Here is a 24,225-nt window from a genome sequence, read left to right as displayed (position 1 = left end):
ATTAAACTTTAAAAATAACTTTTTAAACTGTAAAACAGCAAAACAGAAAAGTTTGTAAACAGGAATCTAGGCTAAAAATATTAAGGAAGAATTCATAACAGGAATCAAACACCAAACCAAGGGGTCATGGCAGAATGCACCATTAATTTGCTATTAGAAGGGTTATTTATTTATTTATTTATTTAATGTATTTGTACTTTTATTTATTTATTTATTTATTTATTTTGCTCCTGTACAACCCTGCAAGAATCTTGAACGTTGGTCTGAGGTCTTTGAGAAACTAAAGGTAACGGTCTGACTCCAAAAGGCAAAGAGTCAGCAGAGTAACCTGAGTCCTCAATACAATAACTAACAAATTGTCCTTCGCGTAGTTCCTTCCATTGGACATCAGTTGAGCCTTTGCCAATCACCTGAGTGTAATACTGTCCCAGAATTCAGACTTTCTGTAGCCACAGCAAGGGTGGTGTATTCTGGGGCTGTTGCTGAAGGATTTTTAAACCTGACCATATTTGCAGGGGACAAATCTCTCAGTGCTTTTTTATAGTGGCAGAAGATCAGAAACAGAAAAAAACCTGGAAAACAAACAAGTTTTAGACAGAGTTTAAGTTTCAAAATGTGGTTTAATGGAGAGGCATTATTTCACAGTTTTTAAGATGCACAAATTGAATCTATTACCAGAGACTTCTTTATGTTTTGGAGGCATTTCAATTCTTACAAGAAGTTAATGTGATTATGTTTAATTAATTTAATTAATTACTAGTGGGTGTAGTGAACAATGGCTCCAGACTGCATAAGATTAATACCTGGTTTGGTCTTGTGGTAAAACAGTAATGTCATTAGTTTATGCAAACTATTTCACATTTGTGTGTCAAAAGCAAATTTACAACACAATATAGTTGATTATATTTTATTTGACTGGCTGATCCACTGAAGACGCCATCGCCCATGTCCTGCACACCACCCTCAGCCACGTGGACAAGAAACAGGGTAACTATGTGAGAATGCTGTTTGTTGATTACAGTTCAGCGTTTAACACAATAGTGCCCAGCAGACTGTTCACAAAGCTGAGGGACCTGGGACTCAACAGCCGTCTGTGTGCATGGGTGTTGGACTTCCTCACCGGCAGAACTCAGGTGGTGAGGGTGGGTGGGTGTGTCTCCAACAGCATCACCATCAACACAGGAGCACCACAGGGGTGTGTCCTCTCGCCACTGCTCTACTCCCTCTACACTTCGGACTGTGTGGCCACCCACGGCTCCAACACCATTGTGAAGTTTGCTGACGACACAGTGGTGTTGGGTGCCATCTCCAACAGCGATGAGGCGGCCTACATGGACGAAGTGAAGAATTTGGCATCATGGTGCCAGGACAACCACCTCCAGCTGAACGTCAGCAAGACCAAGGAGCTGGTGGTGGACTTCAGAAGGAGTCAGCACAGAGACTACAAACCCATTTTCATCAATGGAGCTCCAGTGGAGAGGGTGCAGTCCTTCAAATATCTTGGTGTCCACATCTCCTCAGACCTGACATGGGCTGCCCACATTCAGGTCCAGACCAAGAAGGCTAGGCAGCGCCTGTATCACCTCCGACAACTAAGGAAGTTCAGGGTCTCTCCAAGATCCTCAGGATCTTCTATACAGGCGCTGTGGAGAGTATCCTCACACAGAACATGACAGCGTGGTTCGGGAACAGTTGTGTGAAGGACCAAAAAGCTCTCCAGAGAGTGATCCGTACAGCAGAACGCTGCTGCAGGATTGCTCTCCCCCACTTCAGGACACCTACACCAGGAGATGCCGGACTAGAGCAACGCAGATACTGAAGGACCCGTCCCATCCTGGCAACAAACTGTTCCAACTTCTACAATCTGGTAGAAGGTTCCGCATCATCCGGCAAGGACAGAGAGACTCAAGAAGAGCTTTTATCCTCAAGCCATCCGGGCCCTAAACCAACACCCCCCCCACACACACACACACACACACACGCCATCTCACATCATCTATAATTGACTGAGACTCTCCTCCAGACACTCAATTCCTTTAACTTCCTTTAACTTTAAATATGTTTATATTGTCCATTCTGTAAAATAGTCAGATGTCTATTCATATTAATGTACAGAATTCACCTGCTGCTGCTTCTACTGCACATTCACCCAATGTATACACTATATATATATATTTATAATGTTATCCCTCTACCCCCCCATGTTTTTGCACATGTCGAGGAGCGTGTCAGGATACATTTCACTGTGTGTTATACTTGTATAACTATGCATGTGACAAATAAAGAACCTTGAACCTTGAACCTTGATTGATTGGCCTGTGCTTGGCTGTGCCTCTGCCTTTGTCCATGCCTTGATTTATATTGCATGTTGTTCATCTCCCTACAGACATGTGATCGCCATTTTTTGCTGGGTGTTGGATGACCAACTTGTTATGTTTCTTCTAATTAAAAAATTAAAGACATAAATTTACAAAGGATTTTTTAGCAGAATGTTGGAATGGCAAACTTTATTGCTAAGCTTTCTCAGGACTTGCGGAGGTTTCTCAGGACCCCTTCCGCGAATTGCTACCTTATTGTGGTGGAAGGGTTTGTGTGTCCCATGGATCTCAGGGGCTATGTTGGGCTTCTGCCCCCTGCCCCCCTGCCTCCCATGGGAAAATGGTCCTGGTTGACGGACCAGACAAAAAGCGATTCAGAAGAGCCCTATGAGAAAAACACCTAGGAAACAGTTCACCCTGCCCGGGATAGGGTTACCGGGACCCCCCCGGAGCCAGGCCCCAGGAGGGTGCCCGAGGACGAGCGTCTGATGACCGGGCCTTAGTCCATGGGGCCTGGCCAGGCACAGCCCGAAAAAGGGACATGGGCCCATCTTCCTGCAGGTCCACCACCCGCATGAGGCATCATAGGGGTCAGGTGCATTGTGTGTCGGGCCAGGAGCACAAGCCCTGGCGGACCAATTCCCGGCTACCAAGATTGGCATTTGGGGCATGCAATGGCGGGGAAGGAGCCTGAGTTAGTGAGTGATTTTGAGAGGCACCAGCTAGATATAGTCGGGCTCACGTCAATGCACGGCTTGGGCTCTGGAACTAGTCTCCTGGAGAGGGGCTAGACTGTGTCTCAGTCTGGAGTTGTCCCTGGTGAGAGGCGGCAGGCTGGGGTGGGTATTCTAGCATCTACTCAGCTTGCTGCCTGCCTGTTAGGGTTTCTCCCAGTGGACAAAAGGGTTTGTTCCCTGAGCCTTTGGGTCGAGGAACCGGTCCTGTGCTTATGCGCCGAGTGACAGTTCAGAGTACTCAGCCTTCTTGGATTCCCTGGGTGGGGTGCTGGAGGATGCTCTGCCTGGGGACTATGTTGTCATACTGGGAGACTTCAATGCTCATGTGGGCATTGGCAGTGAGACCTGGAGGGGAGTGACTGGGAGGAACGGCCCCCCGGATCTGAACCCAAGCAGTGTTTTGTTGTTGGATTTCTGTGCAAACCACAGTTTGGCCATAATGAACACCATGTTTGAAAATAAGAGTGTCCATAAGTGCAAATGGCACCAGGACGCTCTAGTCCGCAGGTCGATTTTGTAATCACATCACCAGACCTGCAGGGCTGAGCTGTCAAATGATCACCACCCGGTGGTGAGTTGGATCAGGTGGCAGGGAAGAACACTGGACAGATCTGGCACACCTATAAGTATAGTGAGGGTGTGCTGGGAACACCTAGCAGAGGCCCCAGTCCCCGAGATCTTCAACGCACACCTCTGGCAGAGCTTCAACAGGATTCTGAGGGAGACTGGGGACATTGAGTGCGAATGGACCATGTTCAGCACCTCCATTGCCGAAGCCGCCAAGCTGAGCTACGGCCACAGTGTGGTTGGTGCCTGTCGTGGTAGTAACCCCCCGAAACTGATGGTAGACACCAGAGGTGAAGGGATCTACCAAACTGAAGAAGGACTCCTGTCGGGCTTGGTTAGCCTGTGGGACTTCTGAGGCAGCTGATAAGTACCGACAGGCCAAGCAGAACGCGGCTCAAGCAGTGGCTGAAGGGAAAACTTGGGTTTGGAAAGAGTTTGGAGAGGCCAAAGAATTTCAGACTGCCTCATGGAAATTCTGGCAAACTGTCAGGCGACTCAGGAAGGGAAAGCGGTGCTCTACCTGCACTGTATATAGGGCGGGTGGAGCGCTGCTGACTTCGACTGAGAAAATTGTGGGGCGGTGGAAGGAATACTTCGAGGACCTCCTTAATCCCACTGGCACGTCTTCCGTGGAGGAAGCAGAGTCTGGGGACAAAGGGGATGACCAGCCTATCTCCGGGGGCGAGGTCACTGAGGCAGTTAAACAACTCCTTGGTGGCAGAGCCCCTGGGGTAGATGAGGTCTGCACTGAGTTGATGAAGGGTCTGGATGTTGTAGGGGTGTCCTGTTTGACACGCCTCTACAATGTTGCATGGAAATCAGGGGTGGTACCTCGGGAGTGGCAGACCAGGGTGGCGGTTCCCATCTTTAAGAAAGGGAACCGGAGGGTGTGTTCCAATTATAGGGGGATCACACTCCTTGGCCTCCCTGGGAAAGTCTATGCCAGGGTGCTGGAAAGGAGAGTCCATCCGTTAGTCAAACCTCGGATACAGGAGGAACAATGCGGTTTTCGTCCTGGTCGTGGAACACTGGACCAGCTCTTTACCCTCTCAAGGATACTTGAGGGTGCATGGGAGTTTGCCTTGAAGGTGCATGGGAGTCTACATGTGTTTTGTGGACTTGGAGAAGTCATTCGACCGTGTCCCTCGGAGTGTCCTGTGGGGGATGCTCCAGGAGTATGGGGTGTGTGGCCCATTGCTACGGGCCATTCAACCCTTATACAACCATTGCAAGAGCTTGGTCCACATAGCGGGCAATAAGTCGGACTAGTTCCTGGTGGGTGGTGGGCTCTGCCAGGGCTGCCCTTTGTCACCGATTCTGTTCATAATTTTTATGGACAGAATTTCTAGGCACAGCCAAGTGGCGGAAGGCTTTCACTTCGGTGGTCTCAGAATCTCATCTCTGCATTTTCGCGGATGATGTGGTTCTGTTGGCTTCATCGGGTGATGGCCTCCAGCTCGCACTGGAACGGTTCGCAGCTGAGTGTGAAGCAGTGGGAATGAGAATTAGCACCTCCAAATCTGAGGCCATGGTCCTCAGCAGGAAAAGCGCCCACTCTGGGTCGGGGACGAGTTCCTGCCCCAAGTGGAGGAGTTTAAGTATCTTGGGCTACGTTCACACTGCAGGCAAAAGCGCATCAAATCCGACTTTTTTGACCCTGTGCGACCCATATCCGTTCATGGTATGACAGTGTGAACGGCACAAATCCGATATTTTCAAATTCGATCTGGGTCACTTTGGTATGTGGTACTGAATCCGATACATATCTGATGTTTTAGAAAGCGACTGTTGTTTGAATGGTCATGTCACATTAAATCAGTCTTTTATGTCACTGACACAAGACAGACGCCAATTATCAGCGCCCGAGAAGACATCGCGAACGCTTCCTGGCCATCCAGTGTAGATGTTAGTGAAACTGTTGGGAAGACAGCATTGGAGAAACGTGAACATTTTATTTGTACTGTATAATCTGCAGATTCTGACAGAAATCTGCAACTATCCTTTGAAGCACCGCTCCTCTCTAAAACAGCAATAAGGATCATTATTAGGCCATATGTAAATAACAAAATAACTTTATAACTTAAAGCAAAATTGGGAAACGTAAAGTCTGAAACAAGTCTTTATATTAAGGGCCAACAGTCAAGCAATATTGTTTGATCTGGATCTAAACAGAGCGCGTTGTGTGTGACGTCTTCTTTTGTGCATGCGGGCCGCTTTGAGGGTTCACACTAGAGCGCGTTTGCTGTCACATTTTATTTGTAATGTGAACAAGCAGACAAAAAAAATCGGATTTGATCAAAAAATGGGAACTGAGCATTAAGACTTGCAGTGTGAACGTAGCCTTGGAGTCTTATTCATGAGTGACAGGAGAAGGGACAAATTGGTGCTCCAACTCCAGTGATGCGGACCTGTTTGTTGTGGTGAAGAGAGAGCTGCGTGAAAAAGCGAAGCTCTCAATTTACCGGTCAGTCTATGTCTCTACCCTCACCTATGGTCACAAGCTGTGGGGTAGTGACCAAAAGAACGAGATTGTGGATACAAGCAGAAATGGGCTTCCTCCAAAGGGTTGCTGGCCTCTCCCTTAGAGTTTGGGTGAGTTCAGTCATCCGGGAGGGGCTCAGAATACAGCCGCTTCTCCTCCACATCGAAAGGAGCCAGTTGAGGTGGTTCGGGCATCTGACAGAAGATGGATGGATCGATGGGTTTCTTACAACAAGGAAAGGGTGGAACCTAAAAATTTCTGTAACCTGGTCTCAAATATCTATTTTAGACCCTACAGGTTAAAAGGATATAAATATTGTCATGTAGAGACTTTATTGTAAATATTTCATATGTGTTTAAAAGACAAAAAAAGAGTTCAAATGCATTAAAAACGTGTTTAAAATCACAATAAATAGAAGTCAATCATAATTTAAGTGTTCATGGAGTTATAAGTTACAAGAAAACCAAAGGGTTGTTATCTAATGTGAAACAAGGAAAACTTTGTATTTGCTGCAAGTTCTTTTACAAGTTCATTTTGGGTTGTCAATCTTGTATTTTCTTTTATCCCATTGGTTGATGTAAACCTATTGTCCAATCAGACGTAAGGAAGGCGGGATCTAAGCGAGGTGGAAGGAAAAAAAACACTAAGCTAGTGAGAGTCGGCAGCAGCACGCTACCGGAGGAGGTTGTGTACCAGAGCTAACAGGAGAAAAGTAAAATAATAGCCGTGGATGCAGAGTCTACGTTCCTGTTATGGACTGTTTTACCCTGTGATGAGTGAGTACTGAATATGGAGTTAGCATTGAGCTTAAACGGAATGTATAAGTACTTAAAATGTATGATGCTAATCGCGAGTTAGCATGTTAGCATTTTAGCGCCTGTAATAGCTATGTATGCCGAGTATGTAAGCTACAGATTACTCTATGGAACTAAATAGTAATTTCTAATGCACAGTGGACCGAGAGGAATTCTCTGGACCCTTCTGCTGTGGATAGGATTTCCGTGTGTTTGTCCCAGTGTACTCAGCAGCCCGGGTATGCCGCTAATTCCAACCACGTTGCCGAGTGGAGGCCGCATGGTCACCAACCGAGCCTGCCCCTCAGCTTGCCCTTGCACTTAGCCCAAAGGATTTGTGAGTAGACCTGAGCACGTGCGTTTGTTTTTGCTTGTTTATCAAGTGAAGCGGCCATTTGTGTGTTTTCTGGTCCAACGAGCCCGAGCAACGATCAGGCCTGCAACGGTTTCAGTGAATGAGTTCACAAAGGTTACAAAAATTGAACTGAACTCCATGGGAATATTTTGGATAAATGTGTTGTTTCTGAACATTTGACTGTGAATTGTGAAGAGGGAAAAAACCTTCAATTGAATTGTAAGGAAACACTTCAATACTTGGAATATTGTATTTTTTTATTTATTTAAATCATATTTTATTTTGACTAAATCTTACAATTTGAATTTAAAGTTTTGTGTGTGTCATAATTATTATTTACAGAGTTTATAAGTGATAAGGGTTACTAAAAAGGTAAAAAGAGGGTTTAACATGTTAGATAAATTCATTATTCTTGGTGAAGATTAAACAGAACTCATTATTTTCACTAAGTGGAGGCACCGCCAACATTAAGATTTCTAAGTAAAAAGGTTAAAACTGGTTAGTTATCGTTTCTCCTGTTTACCAATAAATTTAAGTAACGTACCCAGGGCCCCACTCATAGTACTATCACCACTTTAACCGAGGGTTAATCCAGAGCTACTTGAGTTGGGTGCTACACATTTGGAGGCACCGCTGGGATTGTTTTGTTGTTTTATATCAATTTTAAGTTATAAGTAAATCTGCTGTAATCTCAAAAGTATCTAAGAGTAACACTGGTCCTAAAAAGTAACTTCAATTAATTTCTTTTCTTCCCCCTACAAAGTAACTTGTTAAAACTATGGCCACTAAAAGTAATGTTTCACAACCAAATCTTGCAAATTGGTGCAGAGGTGAAGGGCTTGATCAGGCACATGCCATTCTAGTTATTGGAGTGTCTGAAGAGGAGGAAATATCCACAGTAGAAGAAACACTCGAACAAGTAAAAACCTTGGGCAAGGTAAGAGTAAGAGGAAAAATGTTTGATGCCAATAATCAAACCCTGACCATGTTATGTGAATGCCGTGAGGTAGTCGATCCTACCAAAGTTCCGCCAGAGGTGATCAACCTTAAAGAAGGCCGTAAATGGAAAATAGTTGTTGCAGAACAAGAAACAATCTCCAATCTATTCACAGAGAAGTTGGACAGATTTCTACGCGATGAAGGGAAAACATTGGAGGATGTTAAAAGATTATGTGATCCTAGCACCTCATGGAACAGCAACCCTGAGTCAATCATTCGGGCGGTAGGTGATGTTTTGCAGTCCAAGCCCAATGAAAGCAATTTATACCGTCGTTTTAGAATCTTCTCTGGAGTCCACCCTACTCCACCTGGTGAAGACAATTTGGACAGCTGGTTAGAACAAGTAAAGTTCATGACTGATGAGTATGAGTGCTCAGATAAGGAGAAACGCAGAAGGATTATTGAGAGTCTCAAAGGGCCAGCGCTGGAGATCATTCAAGCAGTACGCATGTCTAATCCCATGGCAAACCATATGGATTACTTACAGGCATTGGAAAGTACCTTTGGAACCTCAGAATCCGGTGAGGAATTGTATCTCACATTCAGAGCTATGCATCAAAGACAAGGTGAGTGCTTGTCTAACTTTTTACTGAGACTGGAAAGATTACTGAACAAAGTAGTGCAAAAAGGAGGCCTACAAGTGGACGAAGCCAACAAAGCAAGGCTAGAGCAACTCATTAAAGGTGCCACTGAATCAGACTTAATGCTGCTTCAGCTAGGTCTAAGAGATAAGCGAAGTGATCCTCCAACATTTTTAAGCCTACTGAAAGAAATTCGAGAAGAAGAGGAGCGTGAAGCTGCAAGACAAAAACTCAAAAAACCAGCACAGAGACAGCACGTGCATGCAGTGCAAGTAGCAAGTGAAACAGACTCCAAAGACTGTCAGCAACATGATTTTCAGTCCGAAATTCAAGAGCTAAAAGAAAAGCTGAAAGAGCTGAACAAGCAGTCTCATTCTACAGAGTCAAGCCACAAAAAGATGTCCAGAGAAAAGAAAAAAGAGAAATCAGACACAAGCAACGAAGTGCAACAGTTAAGAAAAGAAGTCAAAGAGCTGAAAACCCAGTTAAGTGTAATGTCAGTAAAGCCACAACATTATGCAAAAGAGAGAGGCCACTATTCTAAGTTCAAAGCAGACTTCAGTCCAAAATCATCTACCTTTAAGCCAAAGAGTAGTAAAGAGTCAGAAAATTTCTGCTACAGATGTGGAGAAAATGGCCATTTTGCAAACAAATGTACAGCTCCGGAGAATGCTCAAAAGGTGATCAAAAAGCTTATTCATCAAGTGCATGGAAGCCCACATGGACAAAGTCAAAGTACAGACACTCAAGATCAGTGTGTTGCTCGAGTTAATACTACCAATGTTCCAACTCAAAGTGTCAACATACCGGAAGGTCTTATTGGTCCATCATCCATAGCTCCTATCAAGGTCAATAACATCTCATGCCATGGTCTTATGGATTCAGGGTCAACAGTGACCATTATCTTTGAGGATTGGTATAGAGCCAACATACCAACAGTCCCTATACAGCCCATTTCCAATCTAGCCATCTGGGGCCTATCAGCTGAGTCCTATCCTTACCATGGGTATGTAGTGGTAGAGATAGAGTTCCCTGAGGATGTAGCAGGTGTCAAGGGTCCTCTTAACGTCCTCGCTCTCGTCTGTCCTGAGCCCCCACAAGGTCATGAAACCCCTGTAGTGGTTGGTACCAACGCTTTTCTGTTCAGCCGCCTATTTCAGCTGTGCAGAGATAGCGGTAGTGAAAACAAAGTCAGCTCCATGAGAATACAGGCAGTTTATGACAAAATCCAAACTCAGTCCTTAACGTCCCATGCAGCCAACGATCCCATAGGGCAAGTGAAATGGCAAGGTCCAGGGCCACTTACCATTGCTCCCGGGAAAAAATGTTATGCCACGTGTAAAGTAGAGCAGAAAAGAACTAAACCCCAAGATGTTGTTTTGGTTGAAGCACCTGCCATGCCCCAACTCCCATCCGGCGTGTTGGTCCAGCCAGGTGTTCTCCGTGAAAGTGACATGGATGAGAACAGTTTCATCGTTCTATTACAGAATGAGTCAGAGAAACCTACCTCTATCCAAGTCGGCACAGTCATTGCCGAGATGCATGCAGTAGACGTAGTCACCGATCCTAAAGTTTTAGAGTCTGAAGCTAGTCCCGTAGCTCCCGAACTCTTTGATTTTGGTGACTCTCCTGCTCCGACAGAGTGGAAGAAAAGACTACAGCAAAAGCTAGCTCAGAGACGTAATGTTTTCTCTCTAGATGAATGGGATGTTGGATTAGCTAAAGACGTAGAACATAACATCCGCCTTAGCAACTCTACCCCCTTCAGAGAGCGTTCACGTCGTTTAGCTCCGGCTGATATTGATGATGTACGACAACACCTACAGCAGTTGTTAGCTGCAGGCATTATCAAAGAGTCTCGAAGCCCATTCGCATCACCTATTGTTGTAGTGCGCAAAAAGAATGGTTCCATCAGAATCTGCATCGACTACAGAACTTTGAACAGTCGTACGATCCCCGACCAGTATACCATCCCTCGTATTGATGACGCCTTAGATTGTCTTACAGGCAGCAAATGGTTCTCTGTCCTCGATCTTAGGAGTGGGTACTACCAAATTGCCATGTCCGAGCAAGATAAGGAAAAGACTGCATTTATCTGCCCTCTGGGGTTCTATCAATTTGAACGAATGCCACAAGGCATCACAGGAGCCCCAGCCACTTTTCAGCGGCTCATGGAAAAGGCAGTGGGTGATATGCACCTTCTCCAAGTCCTAGTGTACCTTGATGACATAATCGTCTTTGGTAGAACACTTGAAGAGCATGAGCAACGTCTCCTTAAAGTCTTAGATCGCCTTGAGGAGTTTGGTCTGAAATTGTCGCTTGACAAATGTCAGTTCTGTCAGTCCCAAGTCAAATATGTTGGTCATATTGTCTCAAAAGATGGTATAGCCACCGATCCCGAAAAAGTAGAGGTTGTCAGGAACTGGCCAGAGCCAACAGATCTGAAAACCCTTCGCTCATTCCTTGGTTTCTGTGGGTATTATCGCAGATTTATTGCAAATTATTCAAGCATTGTCCGCCCATTAACTGAGCTTACCAAAGGTTATCCACCTACTCAGAAAAACAAGCGAGCTCAAACCAAAGACCCAACCAAAACCTACCTCAAACCTTCTGAGCCGTTCAAAGAGCGATGGGACCAGTCCTGTCAAGACGCATTCAGAAAAATCATTGAATGTCTGACCAATGCCCCTGTTTTGGCATTTGCAGATTCCACCAAACCTTATGTCCTACATGTGGACGCTAGCCTGAACGGTTTAGGGGCCGTGCTCAATCAAGAGTACCCTGAGGGCCTTAAGCCTGTTGCTTTTGCTAGCCGAAGGATCAGTGACTCAGAACGAAACTATCCGGTCCATCAACTTGAGTTCTTAGCACTAAAGTGGGCAGTCGTGGATAAATTTCATGACTATCTTTATGGAGCTAAGTTCACGGTTAGAACCGACAACAATCCCCTAACCTACGTGTTGACAACTGCAAAGCTAAATGCTGTTGGACATCGTTGGCTTGCAGCTTTAGCCACGTCTTTATTTCAACATCCAATATCGTCCTGGTCGTCACAACATAGACGCAGATCTATTGTCCCGACAACACACCAATGACACTGAATGGACAGATGTTCCACAATCTGCCATAAAAGCCATCTGTAAAAAGGAATCTATCTATGAAGCTACTAAGTCCCCTGTCAGGCTAGTAGACCAACTTGGAGTTCCTACATCGGTGATTCCAGAAGCTTATGTCCTTCCAGTAAGCCTAAAAGCAACTTTGGAAGATCAGTTGACTCCTACAGACTTACAAGTTGCTCAAGATCTGGACCCGGTCATTGGACCAGTCAAACAAGCCATCCAAACTGGAAAGCAACTTATCACAACCAAAAATGCACCACCTGACATGTCTTTGTTAAGTCGTGAGAGCAGGAAACTTGAACTGAGAGACAAAATACTATATCGACAGAGAAAACTGGCCAATGGCACAGTTCACAAACAACTGGTTTTACCAGATCGATACAGAACAAGTGTAATGAGATCACTACATGATGAATGTGGACATCTAGGAGTTGAGAAGACAACAGAACTCCTCAAAGACCGTTTCTATTGGCCACGCATGAATGCTGATGTGGACCAGTACATCAAAACGTGTGGACGTTGTGTCTCTCGCAAAACTCTCCCACAACGGTCGTCTCCACTCAGTCAAATCACTAGCAACGGTCCTTTAGATCTAGTCTGTATTGACTTTCTTCAGATTGAACCAGATAACAAAGGAGTTGCTAATGTATTAGTAGTGACTGATCATTACACAAGGTACGCCCAAGCCTTCCCTACAAAAGACCAAAAGTCAGTCACAGTTGCGAAAGTATTATGGGAGAAATACTTTGTGCATTACGGATTACCTGCCCGGATACACTCAGATCAAGGTCGAGACTTTGAAAGCCGCCTTATCAAAGAGCTCTTGTCTATGTTAGGTATCCGAAAATCACGTACTTCACCATATCATCCGCAAGGAGATGCCCAGCCAGAACGTTTCAACAGAACCTTGCTATCAATGCTTGGAACTCTTGAAAATGTACAGAAACAAAACTGGAGTCAGCACATCAGCCAGTTAGTACATGCCTATAACTGCTCAAAAAATGAGTCTACTGGATATTCGCCATACTATTTAATGTTTGGACGTAATGCCAGATTACCCATTGACATCTGCTTTGGTGCTGTTCTTGAAGATGACGCGGAGATGACTCACCTGCAGTACGTCGACAAGATGAGGAAAGAACTCAAGCAAGCATACCATCTAGCTACTGAGAATGCAACAAAGAATCATTTGAGGAACAAGTCACGTTATGACCAAAGAGTAAGAGATCAGCCATTACAAGAAGGAGACAGAGTCCTGATAAGAAATGTTGGCCTTACTGGTAAACACAAACTGAAAGACCGATGGAAGTCAATACCTTACATTGTCATCGCACAACTGCCGAACCTACCTGTGTACAAGGTAAAACCGGAACAAGGATCTGGAGGTGTCAAAACTCTACACAGAGACCATCTGCTACCAATCGGTTATCTTGTCAGAATCGCAGATAACTCAGTTTCACCTGAAAGAGTAAGAACACCAGTTACCAGACGACGTCATGCCAGCAGACGTCAGATACGGGACCAAGGAGATCGATTATCTGATGTCTTGCCAGACTCCGAATCTGAGAATGAGTATGTCTACAAGTACCCCACCATTACCAGTGACCATATTCAGAGACATGAATTTAGACCCGACAGACCTAACACAAAACCTCTTCCCTCTGATAATTCCCTCTCATCTGAAAGTGAACCGGAATTGGAGGAAGGACCTTCTGAAAGTTATCATGAAGAGGAATGCCAGCCATCAAATGTGGAAGGAGATACCAGTGATACGGCTGCAGACACCGAGGTCGAGTTGAGGACTCCCACAAGACCTAAAACTCGAAAGTCAAAGCGAGAGGTGAAACCAGTAATCCGTTTGACCTATGACAAACCTGGAACGCAGTCTGAGGAACCTGTGACTATTGTACACCAAGGCATGGTTATACAGTTGAACCTCAGTAGCACCAGAGATAAAAACCATCATGTAAAACGCTCTAAACACCTAAGGCATTACTCTGAGCCTAAGTCTAAAATCCCGAGTTAGATGAGGACATCTAAATGTTTTAGACGGGGAGGGTGTAACCTGGTCTCAAATATCTATTTTAGACCCTACAGGTTAAAAGGATATAAATATTGTCATGTAGAGACTTTATTGTAAATATTTCATATGTGTTTAAAAGACAAAAAAAGAGTTCAAATGCATTAAAAACGTGTTTAAAATCACAATAAATAGAAGTCAATCATAATTTAAGTGTTCATGGAGTTATAAGTTACAAGAAAACCAAAGGGTTGTTATCTAATGTGAAACAAGGAAAACTTTGTATTTGCTGCAAGTTCTTTTACAAGTTCATTTTGGGTTGTCAATCTTGTATTTTCTTTTATCCCATTGGTTGATGTAAACCTATTGTCCAATCAGACGTAAGGAAGGCGGGATCTAAGCGAGGTGGAAGGAAAAAAACACTAAGCTAGTGAGTCGTCGGCAGCAGCACGCCACGGAGGAGGTTGTGTACCAGAGCTAACAGGAGAAAAGTAAAATAATAGCCGTGGATGCAGAGTCTACGTTCCTGTTATGGACTGTTTTACCCTGTGATGAGTGAGTACTGAATATGGAGTTAGCATTGAGCTTAAACGGAATGTATAAGTACTTAAAATGTATGATGCTAATCGCGAGTTAGCATGTTAGCATTTTAGCGCCTGTAATAGCTATGTATGCCGAGTATGTAAGCTACAGATTACTCTATGGAACTAAATAGTAATTTCTAATGCACAGTGGACCGAGAGGAATTCTCTGGACCCTTCTGCTGTGGATAGGATTTCCGTGTGTTTGTCCCAGTGTACTCAGCAGCCCGGGTATGCCGCTAATTCCAACCACGTTGCCGAGTGGAGGCCGCATGGTCACCAACCGAGCCTGCCCTCAGCTTGCCCTTGCACTTAGCCCAAAGGATTTGTGAGTAGACCTGAGCACGCATGCGTTTGTTTTGCTTGTTTATCAAGTGAAGCGGCCATTTGTGTGTTTTCTGGTCCAACGAGCCCGAGCAACGATCAGGCCTGCAACGGTTTCAGTGAATGAGTTCACAAAGGTTACAAAAATTGAACTGAACTCCATGGGAATATTTTGGATAAATGTGTTGTTTCTGAAACATTGACTGTGAATTGTGAAGAGGGAAAAAACCTTCAATTGAATTGTAAGGAAACACTTCAATACTTGGAATATTGTATTTTTTTATTTATTTAAATCATATTTTATTTTGACTAAATCTTACAATTTGAATTTAAAGTTTTGTGTGTGTCATAATTATTATTTACAGAGTTTATAAGTGATAAGGGTTACTAAAAAGGTAAAAAAGAGGTTTAACATGTTAGATAAATTCATTATTCTTGGTGAAGATTAAACAGAACTCATTATTTTCACTAAGTGGAGGCACCGCCAACATTAAGATTTCTAAGTAAAAAGGTTAAAACTGGTTAGTTATCGTTTCTCCTGTTTACCAATAAATTTAAGTAACGTACCCAGGGCCCCACTCATAGTACTATCACCACTTTAACCGAGGGTTAATCCAGAGCTACTTGAGTTGGGTGCTACATTTCTTTACCAGTAATTAAGATGTGCTAACACATTTGGTATTTACTGTCAAAAGTGTAGCATCACATTGGTCAGTGGATCTGAGGTTTAACAAAAAGTCAATTGTTTCTTTTGTGAAATAGAAACATTTAATTTAAGTATTATTATTCATATTGCCGCATTCATTGACCTTGTTTATAGGTAATTTCATTGTTTAATCACATTAAAATGTTCCTAATTTAATGTTTAAAAGCACTTGAAAAACGTAAAGTCTCATGTAAAATTAGGGCAACAAACTGTATTGTCATTACTGAAAATAACCGTATTATAACTGTAAGTTATTTTCTGTTATTTTCTGGTATTATTTTGGCGCCCCAGCTGCCGGAATTTTACTGTTTTTTTAGGATTTTTTTTTTTTACAGTGTATGCTTCCCCAAGCCAAACAGTTAGGTGGTTAGACAACAGAAAGCTGAAAGTTGTCTCACCATTCTACTTTAAGAAATTCTAGTAACAACAAGTAAACTTGCAGTCTGAGAGCAAAGTCATCTGTTAGGTTAATATGATGCTATTAGGTGATGCCCTATCACCTAATAGCGAAATATTCAAGACCTTGTATGTGAGAAAGATTTGAAATAAAAATCTGGATTTAACAGGGAGCTGATGAAAAGAAGCTAATATAGGGGAAACATTATCTCTCCTTCCAGTATTGCTAGTGTTCTTACTGCAGTTTTTCACTGACTGAAGCATCACATTGGTCAGTGGATCTGAGGTTTAACAAAAACTCAATTGTTTCTTTTGTGAAATAGAATAATCATGTAACACTTACACAGCAGTGGCAGCACCACCATTATCCCAATACTTGCAGGTCCTAATTGCACTCTTTTGACTGGCTGATTATTGCCATCCCATTTTCCACACACGACTCCATCCTCACACGTGCATACTCGAACCCAGACTCTCTGTGGTTCTGGGCAGGCCTTTCCCTGCTGATCTTTAATCACCAGTTCCACCTCATAGATACCCGGCCACATGGAGTCCTGAGCCTGCAAGATAGCTGCAGTATCTGTCAGAAACCACACAGAGATGTTACACATGTACAGAATGAATACATATTATTCCTGAAATGACAATCTTACAGATTAAATTAAATAGAATTAAATTCATTTGAAATCAGTTTTATTTACATAACACAAATTCACAGGGTCTCAGGATGTTTGAAATTCTACAGCAAAGAGCCTACAGTATTAGAGAGAACGCCAGCAATCGGATGATCGCCTATGAGCAGCACATGGTGATGGTGGGGAGGAAGAAAACACAAAAGTTATCATCCCGCTTGTTGGGGGCACATGGGAAGTGAAAAGAGAGTGTAAGGAAGAAATGCTCATCATGGGAAAACCCCCACCCTTTAACAGCACAACATTAGCAATGGTTCAGCCTGATAATAGGGAATTATTATCTGAGCAAGCAAGGTAAGCAGTGCTTACCAAGTGAAATCTAAAAACAGACACCAACTAACACCAGCCAAAGTAAAGGCAATCTCTCCTTATATATCAATAGGCATTCTTTGTGATAAAGCTTCTATCATCGTTTGTTTGCATCCGCTAACCGGTGCAGCTGGCAGCATTTTCATATTGTTTGCATTAATATTGTGGATGAACTTCTGGTTTTTGACAACAGACTGGTGTAGTTTGCATGCTAGACAAGATGTTATTGGTTCTGTTTTTAATATTCAGGCAGACCTGCAGGAGGATAGCTAATCAGGGCTAAGTTACTCTGGCCCACATCAGCTATGTGGATTTCTTCTTTTTTTGGCAACTTTTTTCAACAGGACTCTAAGGTAGAGAATGCTACGCATACAATTTGCAGGTCATTGAGCAAAATGGGGATTTGAGAAGGCACATGTAGTTCATTATAGGAAATATGTCACTCTGTAAAATAGTGTAAGCTTAACAAGACCAACTGGTGGGACACCATTGTGCATTAAATCAGAACAGAACAAAACACAAAGAGGAAATACCACGACTTTTTGGTAGTCTACTGGTAGTTTAAGAATATAACCTCTTATTTGTAAAAATAACTGAAGTAAATTTGCTTTACAAAATGTGGAAAACAGAAATATAAGTTGATAAACTAAATTCCAACATATCATGCATTTATGTATACATGTATTAGATTTTTTTATTGTATTTATTCTATTGTATATTTAATTAGATACATTTGAAATGATTGGAAGTCATTTCCTCACCATTTAGATTCTCCATGTGCCATTTTCCTTTAGTATTTTCTGGGATAATCTCAAACTTAAAAGGAGGTCCATTAGGATATGCATCCTCATTGTTAGCATTCACAATAACAGAATTCTCAGTGGTGCACATAGTCTTGATGTCACTGGTCACGATAGGGCAGTGGTCATTAAAATTGTCCAACCGGATGGCTATGGTACCAGTAGCTGTTTTAGCAGGTGTGTCTGTGATGTAAAAACAGAAATAATAATATATAATTCATCACTTTCTTTTGAGTTTTTTTGGTTTTTCCTTTCTTCAGAGACAGGCTAATAGCATTCATGCTGTACCTTTTGTAATGCAGAGTATTTTAGCAAAATATGTCCCATTGACCAGGTATGGAGACTCCCTGTCAGGTATCCTGTTGAGTTTGATCTCAGCTGTCTCTGGGTCAATAGTCAACCAGTTATCTGGGTCTGAGCCTTTGGCATACCTACATCAGAGATAGGCCACAAACCAGTTATTATTGTACCTAGGAAGAGAAGATAACATGTAATTCTTGTTTCATGTGTATGCACTGACCTGACATTCTCAGCCAGTTCTCCAGTATCTTGATCTATTGCAGGATTGCTAGCAACAACATCTGTAATGTTGAAGGAGTTGTCTTTTTTGAAGATGGCTATAGCTTTGACTTTGGGATCAAAATGTGGCCCCTCGGGCTGATTCTTTACATTGATTTTGATGGGATAGATTTTATATTCTCCCCCCCATTGCCATGATGATCCTCCAGAAAAAGGTGGGGCCTTGTTCCTTACAGTTAACCCCAATACAAAGTTCTTCACATTCTCATAATCCACAGGCTGTGAAATGGCAGACATAAAGAATAAAACTGAAATGGTGGATCGTGTAAATATAAGTATGTCATGTATTATGAGTGTATATGTCCTCATGTAAGGGGCATCCTGCCAGCATTTACTAAATGCATCCCACAACAGACTGCATAACAACACATAATTTCTTTGAAATTTAGTCTGCTGTACCTCATCAAGCATTAAGATGCCCTCGTTGGTGTTGGGGTCTGTTTTAATGCTGAAATACCCGCCTTCATTGCCTCTGACAATATTAAAGACAGCTTCCCAGTTGTCTGTGGCCTTCAGATCTAGGTCCTCTGCTTGGATCCTCATCACCTCCACACCTTGTATGTTCTCCTCAATGCTTCCTTCATACTGCAGTGGAACACTTAATAATTATTTCAACATTTTTTATGACACTTAACGTGTTATTTCTTCAAATCACTGAAATCATATAAAAAGGCCTTTGGAAACATATTCTAACATATTGAACACAAAGTATATCATGTTAATATAGAAGACTCTGAGGAAGAGAAGTACCTGCTCTTTTTCCAGTGTGGGGAGGTTGTTGTTCACATCACGGATGTTTATAGTAACATTGCCTGTTCCAGTGTTTCCTTCTGGAAAACCTTTTAGGTCTTGGCCTCTTACAGTCAGATTGTACTGACCACATTTCTGAAATCAGAAGATTGTATGCTGTATATTACAAGACCATAAGAGCAACTGAAGAAATGTGTGGGCTGTCCAAAGTTAGACTCTCAGACAAATTTGTAAAAGGGACACATTGGGGTGAATTCACTGTTATGGTTGCGGTTTGCTGATCAAAAGGTTAACTCATTCTCTATCATCAACAGAGTTGCATATTATTGCTGACCCTGCACATTAACTTGAGTGCTTGTGATACTTAATTTGGTGCTACATAAATAGATTGAACAGAATGTGCTGCAACCACTTTGCTCTAACACCTTGTTGAATGAAAGAGATGCATTACATTTTTTTTTATCTAATCATACCTCTCTCTCCAGAAGAGGCTTTTTAACAAAGATGGAACCATCATCTCTGTTAATGTAAAACATATCATCAGGTGGATTCAGATTTATGATGGTGTAGGAAATCATAGAATTTAAATTCCATGGTTCATCAGCATCAGTTGCTGTTACTTTCATCACAAAACTACCTCAAAAACAGCATGAAATGAAACAGTCATAAAACTTAAAACAAACAAAAAGAATGGCATTAAATGGCATTGTTTGTTTTCTTGTGATGTAAAACAATGACTTACTTTCCACTAGAGCTTTAACTTGTAAAAGTTTAAGTCATCTGTAACACTATTTACTCAATATACTGGACAAACTTTTAGAGGCTTTTATAGATTCTTACAAATATAAAATTAACTATATAAGAATTCAGACACATTTGTTAACTCTAGACTGCATTTACCCTTACATGATAACTCAATGTTTTTTATGCTATCACCTTTAGCAGGTCATTGTAAAAATTTGATCACCCTGCAAATACAAAGCCACAATGCTTTCTTTAATTCATTAAGAAATCATGTAGTATTACATCTCCATGCATTTTATGATGGGATTTATACCACTGACCTGCAGGACTGAGCTCATCAACTTCACCAGGGTTTATTTGCCCAAACACTGGAGCGTTGTCATTCTCATCTATAATCCGGTAACGGTACCAATCCCTTTCTTCTGTAATCGTGCCATTAGCAAACTTAATTACAAGCGTTAGCTGAAATGTGGAAGAAAACAACTTAAACTATCTTGTCTTTCTCATATATCCTATCATAAACTAAAACAAAAAAGTGTCTGTAGTAGGGGTTTCTACCACCAGCGAAACTGCAGTTTATATCCATGTCTTTTCAGACTCATAGAACAAATATAGTGTAGACTTTGAAGGAGCTGCTTTGGTGAGCATCAAATATTAGTGAAACCAACTATGAGACTAAATGTGAGATATGGTCACATATGAGACACATGAGTTATGGAGTGGATCAATGGTCAGTTAAAAAAAACTTGCAGAATATTAGAATAGAATAGAATAGAATGCCTTTATTGTCATTATACAGCTGTACAATGAGATACAGAGCATCTCCTACTCAGTGTAAACATGTTTGGGGGGGGGGTACAGTTCTGATGTGATGGTATTGTGAACTTTACCTTTGACCATTTCAATATAAATTGACCTTATCCTGTTTTTGTTTTTTTATCATTTCATCAGAATAAAAAAATGTATTGAATGTAATACATATTTAGGAATTCATACATTATAATCATGCTCTGTGAAGGTAGTTGATCCTTGAGTTCAAGTAAAAGTTTGTGTCAGAGTTTGTGTTTGTGTCTTCCAAACAAATTAAAATCAAGAGTTACATTTGATAGTAAAGTGGCAATAAATTAAAGTTTATTAAAGAGTTTAGCAAATTGTTGCTAAATATTTCAACATTTAACACATAAAGGAAAAAGTGTTAAATCTTATGAATGCAATAACAAGGTACAATAGAACAGAATCACTAACAGAATAATAGTCGATGAATTCCCTGTCGAGAACTTGGGTCAAACGTATGTCTCCAGTATGAGGGTTGCTCACAAACACATTGAAGGGGTACTTGTCTGCCCCAACACCTGTCAGGGAGTAGGTAACATTTTCATATTCTGAGTAAACCTGAAACACACAGAATAGCGCATAGATAAATGCTTCAGGGTTGGCAGACCACCATCTATTTGTCCATCTAATGGCTATTAAACATTATTTGTTTTTGAAAATCAAAAAGTTAGTACAGTCAATCAGTTTATGGCAGCTAACTAGAAAAAAAAAAGAAAAAATGGCACACCACATTTTCCAATTATTATTGCGATTTCACAAACCTCACCTATGGCCAGCTGAGCTCTGAGAACTGACACAAAGAAGGCACTTGTTGATACAAGGGACTGAAATGATCTTCCCCTATAGGGTATCTAGACTCTCTCTTAGATATAGAGCGAGGAGATTGGTCATTTAGGAAGGGCACAGAGAAGAAGAAGAACTTCAAAATGACTGTTTTCATATATAGTACAACATGGAAATTACTTACTACAATGAGCTGCTTCTTCCTGCTTTATTTTGCTTTAGAGTTAGCACAAAAAATTAAAGTTGGGAAACAGTAACTTACTTTGGTAATGTAGTCTAAATTAGTGTAATCTCTATTTTCCATCACCATCGTAGGGAAAATGCACATTCTTCGCTTTTTAGGTGAACTGTGTTCAGAGTTGGCCATCAGCACAGCGACAGCCTGCAGCTGTAACAAAACAGATGTTTATATGAAGAATTTTTTAACAGAATCTCAGCTACATACAGTTAACTGGTTTATTAATTATCTCTCATCATGGGAGAAATCTTTTTTTTTTTTCAGTTTTCTAATTCATTATTAGATGAATTCCTTTTAAATTTGATGCCAGCAGCATTTTTCAAAAAAGTTGTGACAGGAACATAATCACAATTCACTACCTTTAACAATCAGCAAGTGTTTTAATCAAAGATGTTGGGTCAGGACAAGCAAGGCAAGCAGTGACTGCTTTATTTAAGTGTCACGTAAAATTTAATAACAGGTTAACAGTCATGTATGCTGACTGTAAGCAGAGCATGAAAAACTGGTTTTATTGATGATAGCTCAAAAGTCTGTTTTCAGGATTCCCTCTGAAAGTTTTCCCCATGACATTAACTAAGATTCAACTGTGAGTTTCTTAAATGACAAACAGAGAAACAGGTAATTGGAGTACTCATGACAATAGATTGACTGACATCATAAGAACTGTAGGGAGAGTTTATGGACTGATTTATGATCTGCAGATTTTTCTATTTTTCAGTGTGTCCTTTAGAAATCCAAAATTCACATATTCTTGTGCAGTTTGCACCTGTTTATAGGTGCAGCGATGCTACATTAACGTTTTTTTAAAATAGCCCATCATCACACCCTCTTAAAGTGATCAGAGGTTCAAACACACAGAAGTGAGAAGAAGCAGACACCTGTGTGAATGTAACGCAGTCACAGCCTATAACCTGCTCTAACTTGTGTCGATGAGTCACTGTCATTATATCGTCTGAGATTCTGTGAGGTTTTAATTTGCCTGTTGTACCTGCTTCTGTGCTCTTAGATGTGTTGTTCTCTCTCTCTCTCTCACACACTCACTCCCCCCCCCCCTCTCCCTCCCAGGTCAACATGTTTGACGCATAGATTGAGTTTTGGTTGGTAAAGAAATTGTTACTTCTGTTAAGTCCACGAGAGGTTTTCAGTTGCAGGTCTGCACATCAAAGATCAACATGAATGTTTGCTTACAGCCTGCCCCCACTTCCTCTCTTGTAAGGCATTCATTCCTCACTGCTTTTCTCCACTTAATGTGAGACAGTCGGCCGATGTAATGGACATTCAAAGAAATAGAGCTGAATGTTGACATCCCAGTCAAAGGGCAAGTTAGTGAAAAGCACTAAACACACAAAGTTAGTGTATTTTTAGTTAAATAACTTAGCTTCATGCTTGAATTTAAAACACTGCTTGAAAGTTTGACTACAGCAGACCTTGAACAAACAGGTGCAGACATGCTGACCGCATTGTTCATTTATTTATTTTCTGTAGTAGACATCCAGAAATATCAATATCTTCCATTCCATTCTATCCTAATCTATTAATTCTTTTTTAAATTAATACTATTTCAATTAAAACCTGATATAGCCCCACAGTGTTAAAATACTGGCCTGAATTATTGTTTCAACCAGCTCGTGAACAATTTTATTTTTTCTCTAAAAGTTGCAGCTGAGCTGTTGCAGCTTCAGTTACTGCAGTCCTTAAAGTACTAGTAAACATTCTCACAGAAACAGAAAAACAGGTTTTGTTCTGAGGTGTTAGTTAGTCTTAACTACACTGTTAACTACACCAGTCAGTTCAGTGACCGCCGTTTTTCGGCCTGTGAAAACCAACATAGCCTACAGCTGTTACATGTGGATTAGAAAAAGTAGTTTAAATAATATTAGTGTTTTGGAGTGCAGATCGAACAGGGTTTGACCCCTGAGAGTTAGAAGCAGAGCAGTCCATAATCCCTCGAAACATAGCAAGTGAAAACTCGACCTAGCTCAGTTTACTCAATGACGGAATTTTACAATTGACTCCACAAAATGAAAGTGTTAACAAAGTATCATTTGTTAACTAAATATTAATAAGTTAAAAGGAGGTTACAGCAGCTATGTTAAAGAAGCTACGTATACAGCTATGAGTGCAAAAAAAGACAAAAAAAAAACTCCACAAACGTGTTTCCACGCCAGTGTGCAGCCGCTCAGAAGGACTCACCACAAACAGCAGCAGCACAAACATCGGTGCAGAAACCCGAATCATGGCTGGAGGAAACAATCCGGATCAAAGAAACTGTAGCGTGACTTCTTGCATGGATGGCTGAGCTGATTGAAATGAGGATTAGTGCTAAACGAGGAGGAGACACACACACACACACACCCTTGCAGGAGGTCACACTTAGTGAGATCCAGTAGCGGTTTTTTAAAGGGGCGAGATGGGCGGTTGCCCAGGGCGGCATCGTGGTGGGGGCGGCATCACGGGCATCTGCAACAAAAAGTTGCTCGTACTCATGCTGCCCTGATGTCATGCCAGAGCATTTGG

At 41.8% G+C, this 24,225-nt stretch overlaps 2 protein-coding genes and 1 long non-coding RNA gene across 3 annotated transcripts; 1 reads left to right on the top strand and 2 right to left on the bottom strand.

The window, feature by feature from the left end:
• Positions 1-387: 387 nt before the first annotated feature.
• LOC116330700 (desmoglein-2-like) lies at positions 388-20,454 on the bottom strand. The gene is made up of 8 exons (XM_039607030.1): positions 20,174-20,454; positions 19,110-19,244; positions 18,759-18,944; positions 18,301-18,578; positions 18,069-18,211; positions 17,742-17,963; positions 16,323-16,559; positions 388-572 (listed from the first exon to the last, which is right to left on the bottom strand). The coding sequence occupies exons 1-8, from the start codon at positions 20,189-20,191 to the stop codon at positions 388-390; spliced, it is 1,404 nt and encodes a 467-aa protein (XP_039462964.1). The 5' UTR covers positions 20,192-20,454.
• Positions 6,376-7,564, top strand: LOC120436219. Its single transcript, XR_005610248.1, has 2 exons — positions 6,376-6,880; positions 7,058-7,564. It is a non-coding gene; the product is annotated as an uncharacterized LOC120436219 (long non-coding RNA).
• A 505-nt stretch (positions 20,455-20,959) lies between the features above and the next one.
• On the bottom strand, positions 20,960-24,035 carry LOC120436218 (desmoglein-4-like). Its single transcript, XM_039606796.1, has 3 exons — positions 23,902-24,035; positions 21,733-21,858; positions 20,960-21,245 (listed from the first exon to the last, which is right to left on the bottom strand). Exons 1-3 carry the CDS (start codon positions 23,944-23,946, stop codon positions 21,027-21,029), a joined length of 390 nt encoding a protein of 129 aa, XP_039462730.1. The 5' UTR covers positions 23,947-24,035; the 3' UTR covers positions 20,960-21,026.
• Positions 24,036-24,225: the final 190 nt, after the last annotated feature.

Source organism: Oreochromis aureus, linkage group 23 (assembly GCF_013358895.1).
Source record: "Oreochromis aureus strain Israel breed Guangdong linkage group 23, ZZ_aureus, whole genome shotgun sequence".
Classification (NCBI taxonomy): Eukaryota; Metazoa; Chordata; class Actinopteri; order Cichliformes; family Cichlidae; genus Oreochromis; species Oreochromis aureus.
This window is presented reverse-complemented; position numbering and strand designations above follow the sequence as displayed.

What these genes read in the sequence shown, in the direction of transcription:
- LOC116330700 (XM_039607030.1), bottom strand. An exon ending in GAACTGGCTGAGAATGTCAG is followed by an intron (nt 18,212 to 18,300) that starts GTCAGTGCATAC and finishes TCTCTGATGTAG; the next exon opens with GTATGCCAAAGGCTCAGACC. An exon ending in AATACTCTGCATTACAAAAG is followed by an intron (nt 17,964 to 18,068) that starts GTACAGCATGAA and finishes TTTACATCACAG; the next exon opens with ACACACCTGCTAAAACAGCT.
- LOC120436218 (XM_039606796.1), bottom strand. Translation starts at nt 23,946, where the DNA reads ATGATTCGGGTTTCTGCACCGATGTTTGTGCTGCTGCTGTTTGTG. An exon ending in TTGTGCTGCTGCTGTTTGTG is followed by an intron (nt 21,859 to 23,901) that starts GTGAGTCCTTCT and finishes GTTTTGTTACAG; the next exon opens with CTGCAGGCTGTCGCTGTGCT. An exon ending in ATTTAGACTACATTACCAAA is followed by an intron (nt 21,246 to 21,732) that starts GTAAGTTACTGT and finishes TGTGTGTTTCAG; the next exon opens with GTTTACTCAGAATATGAAAA.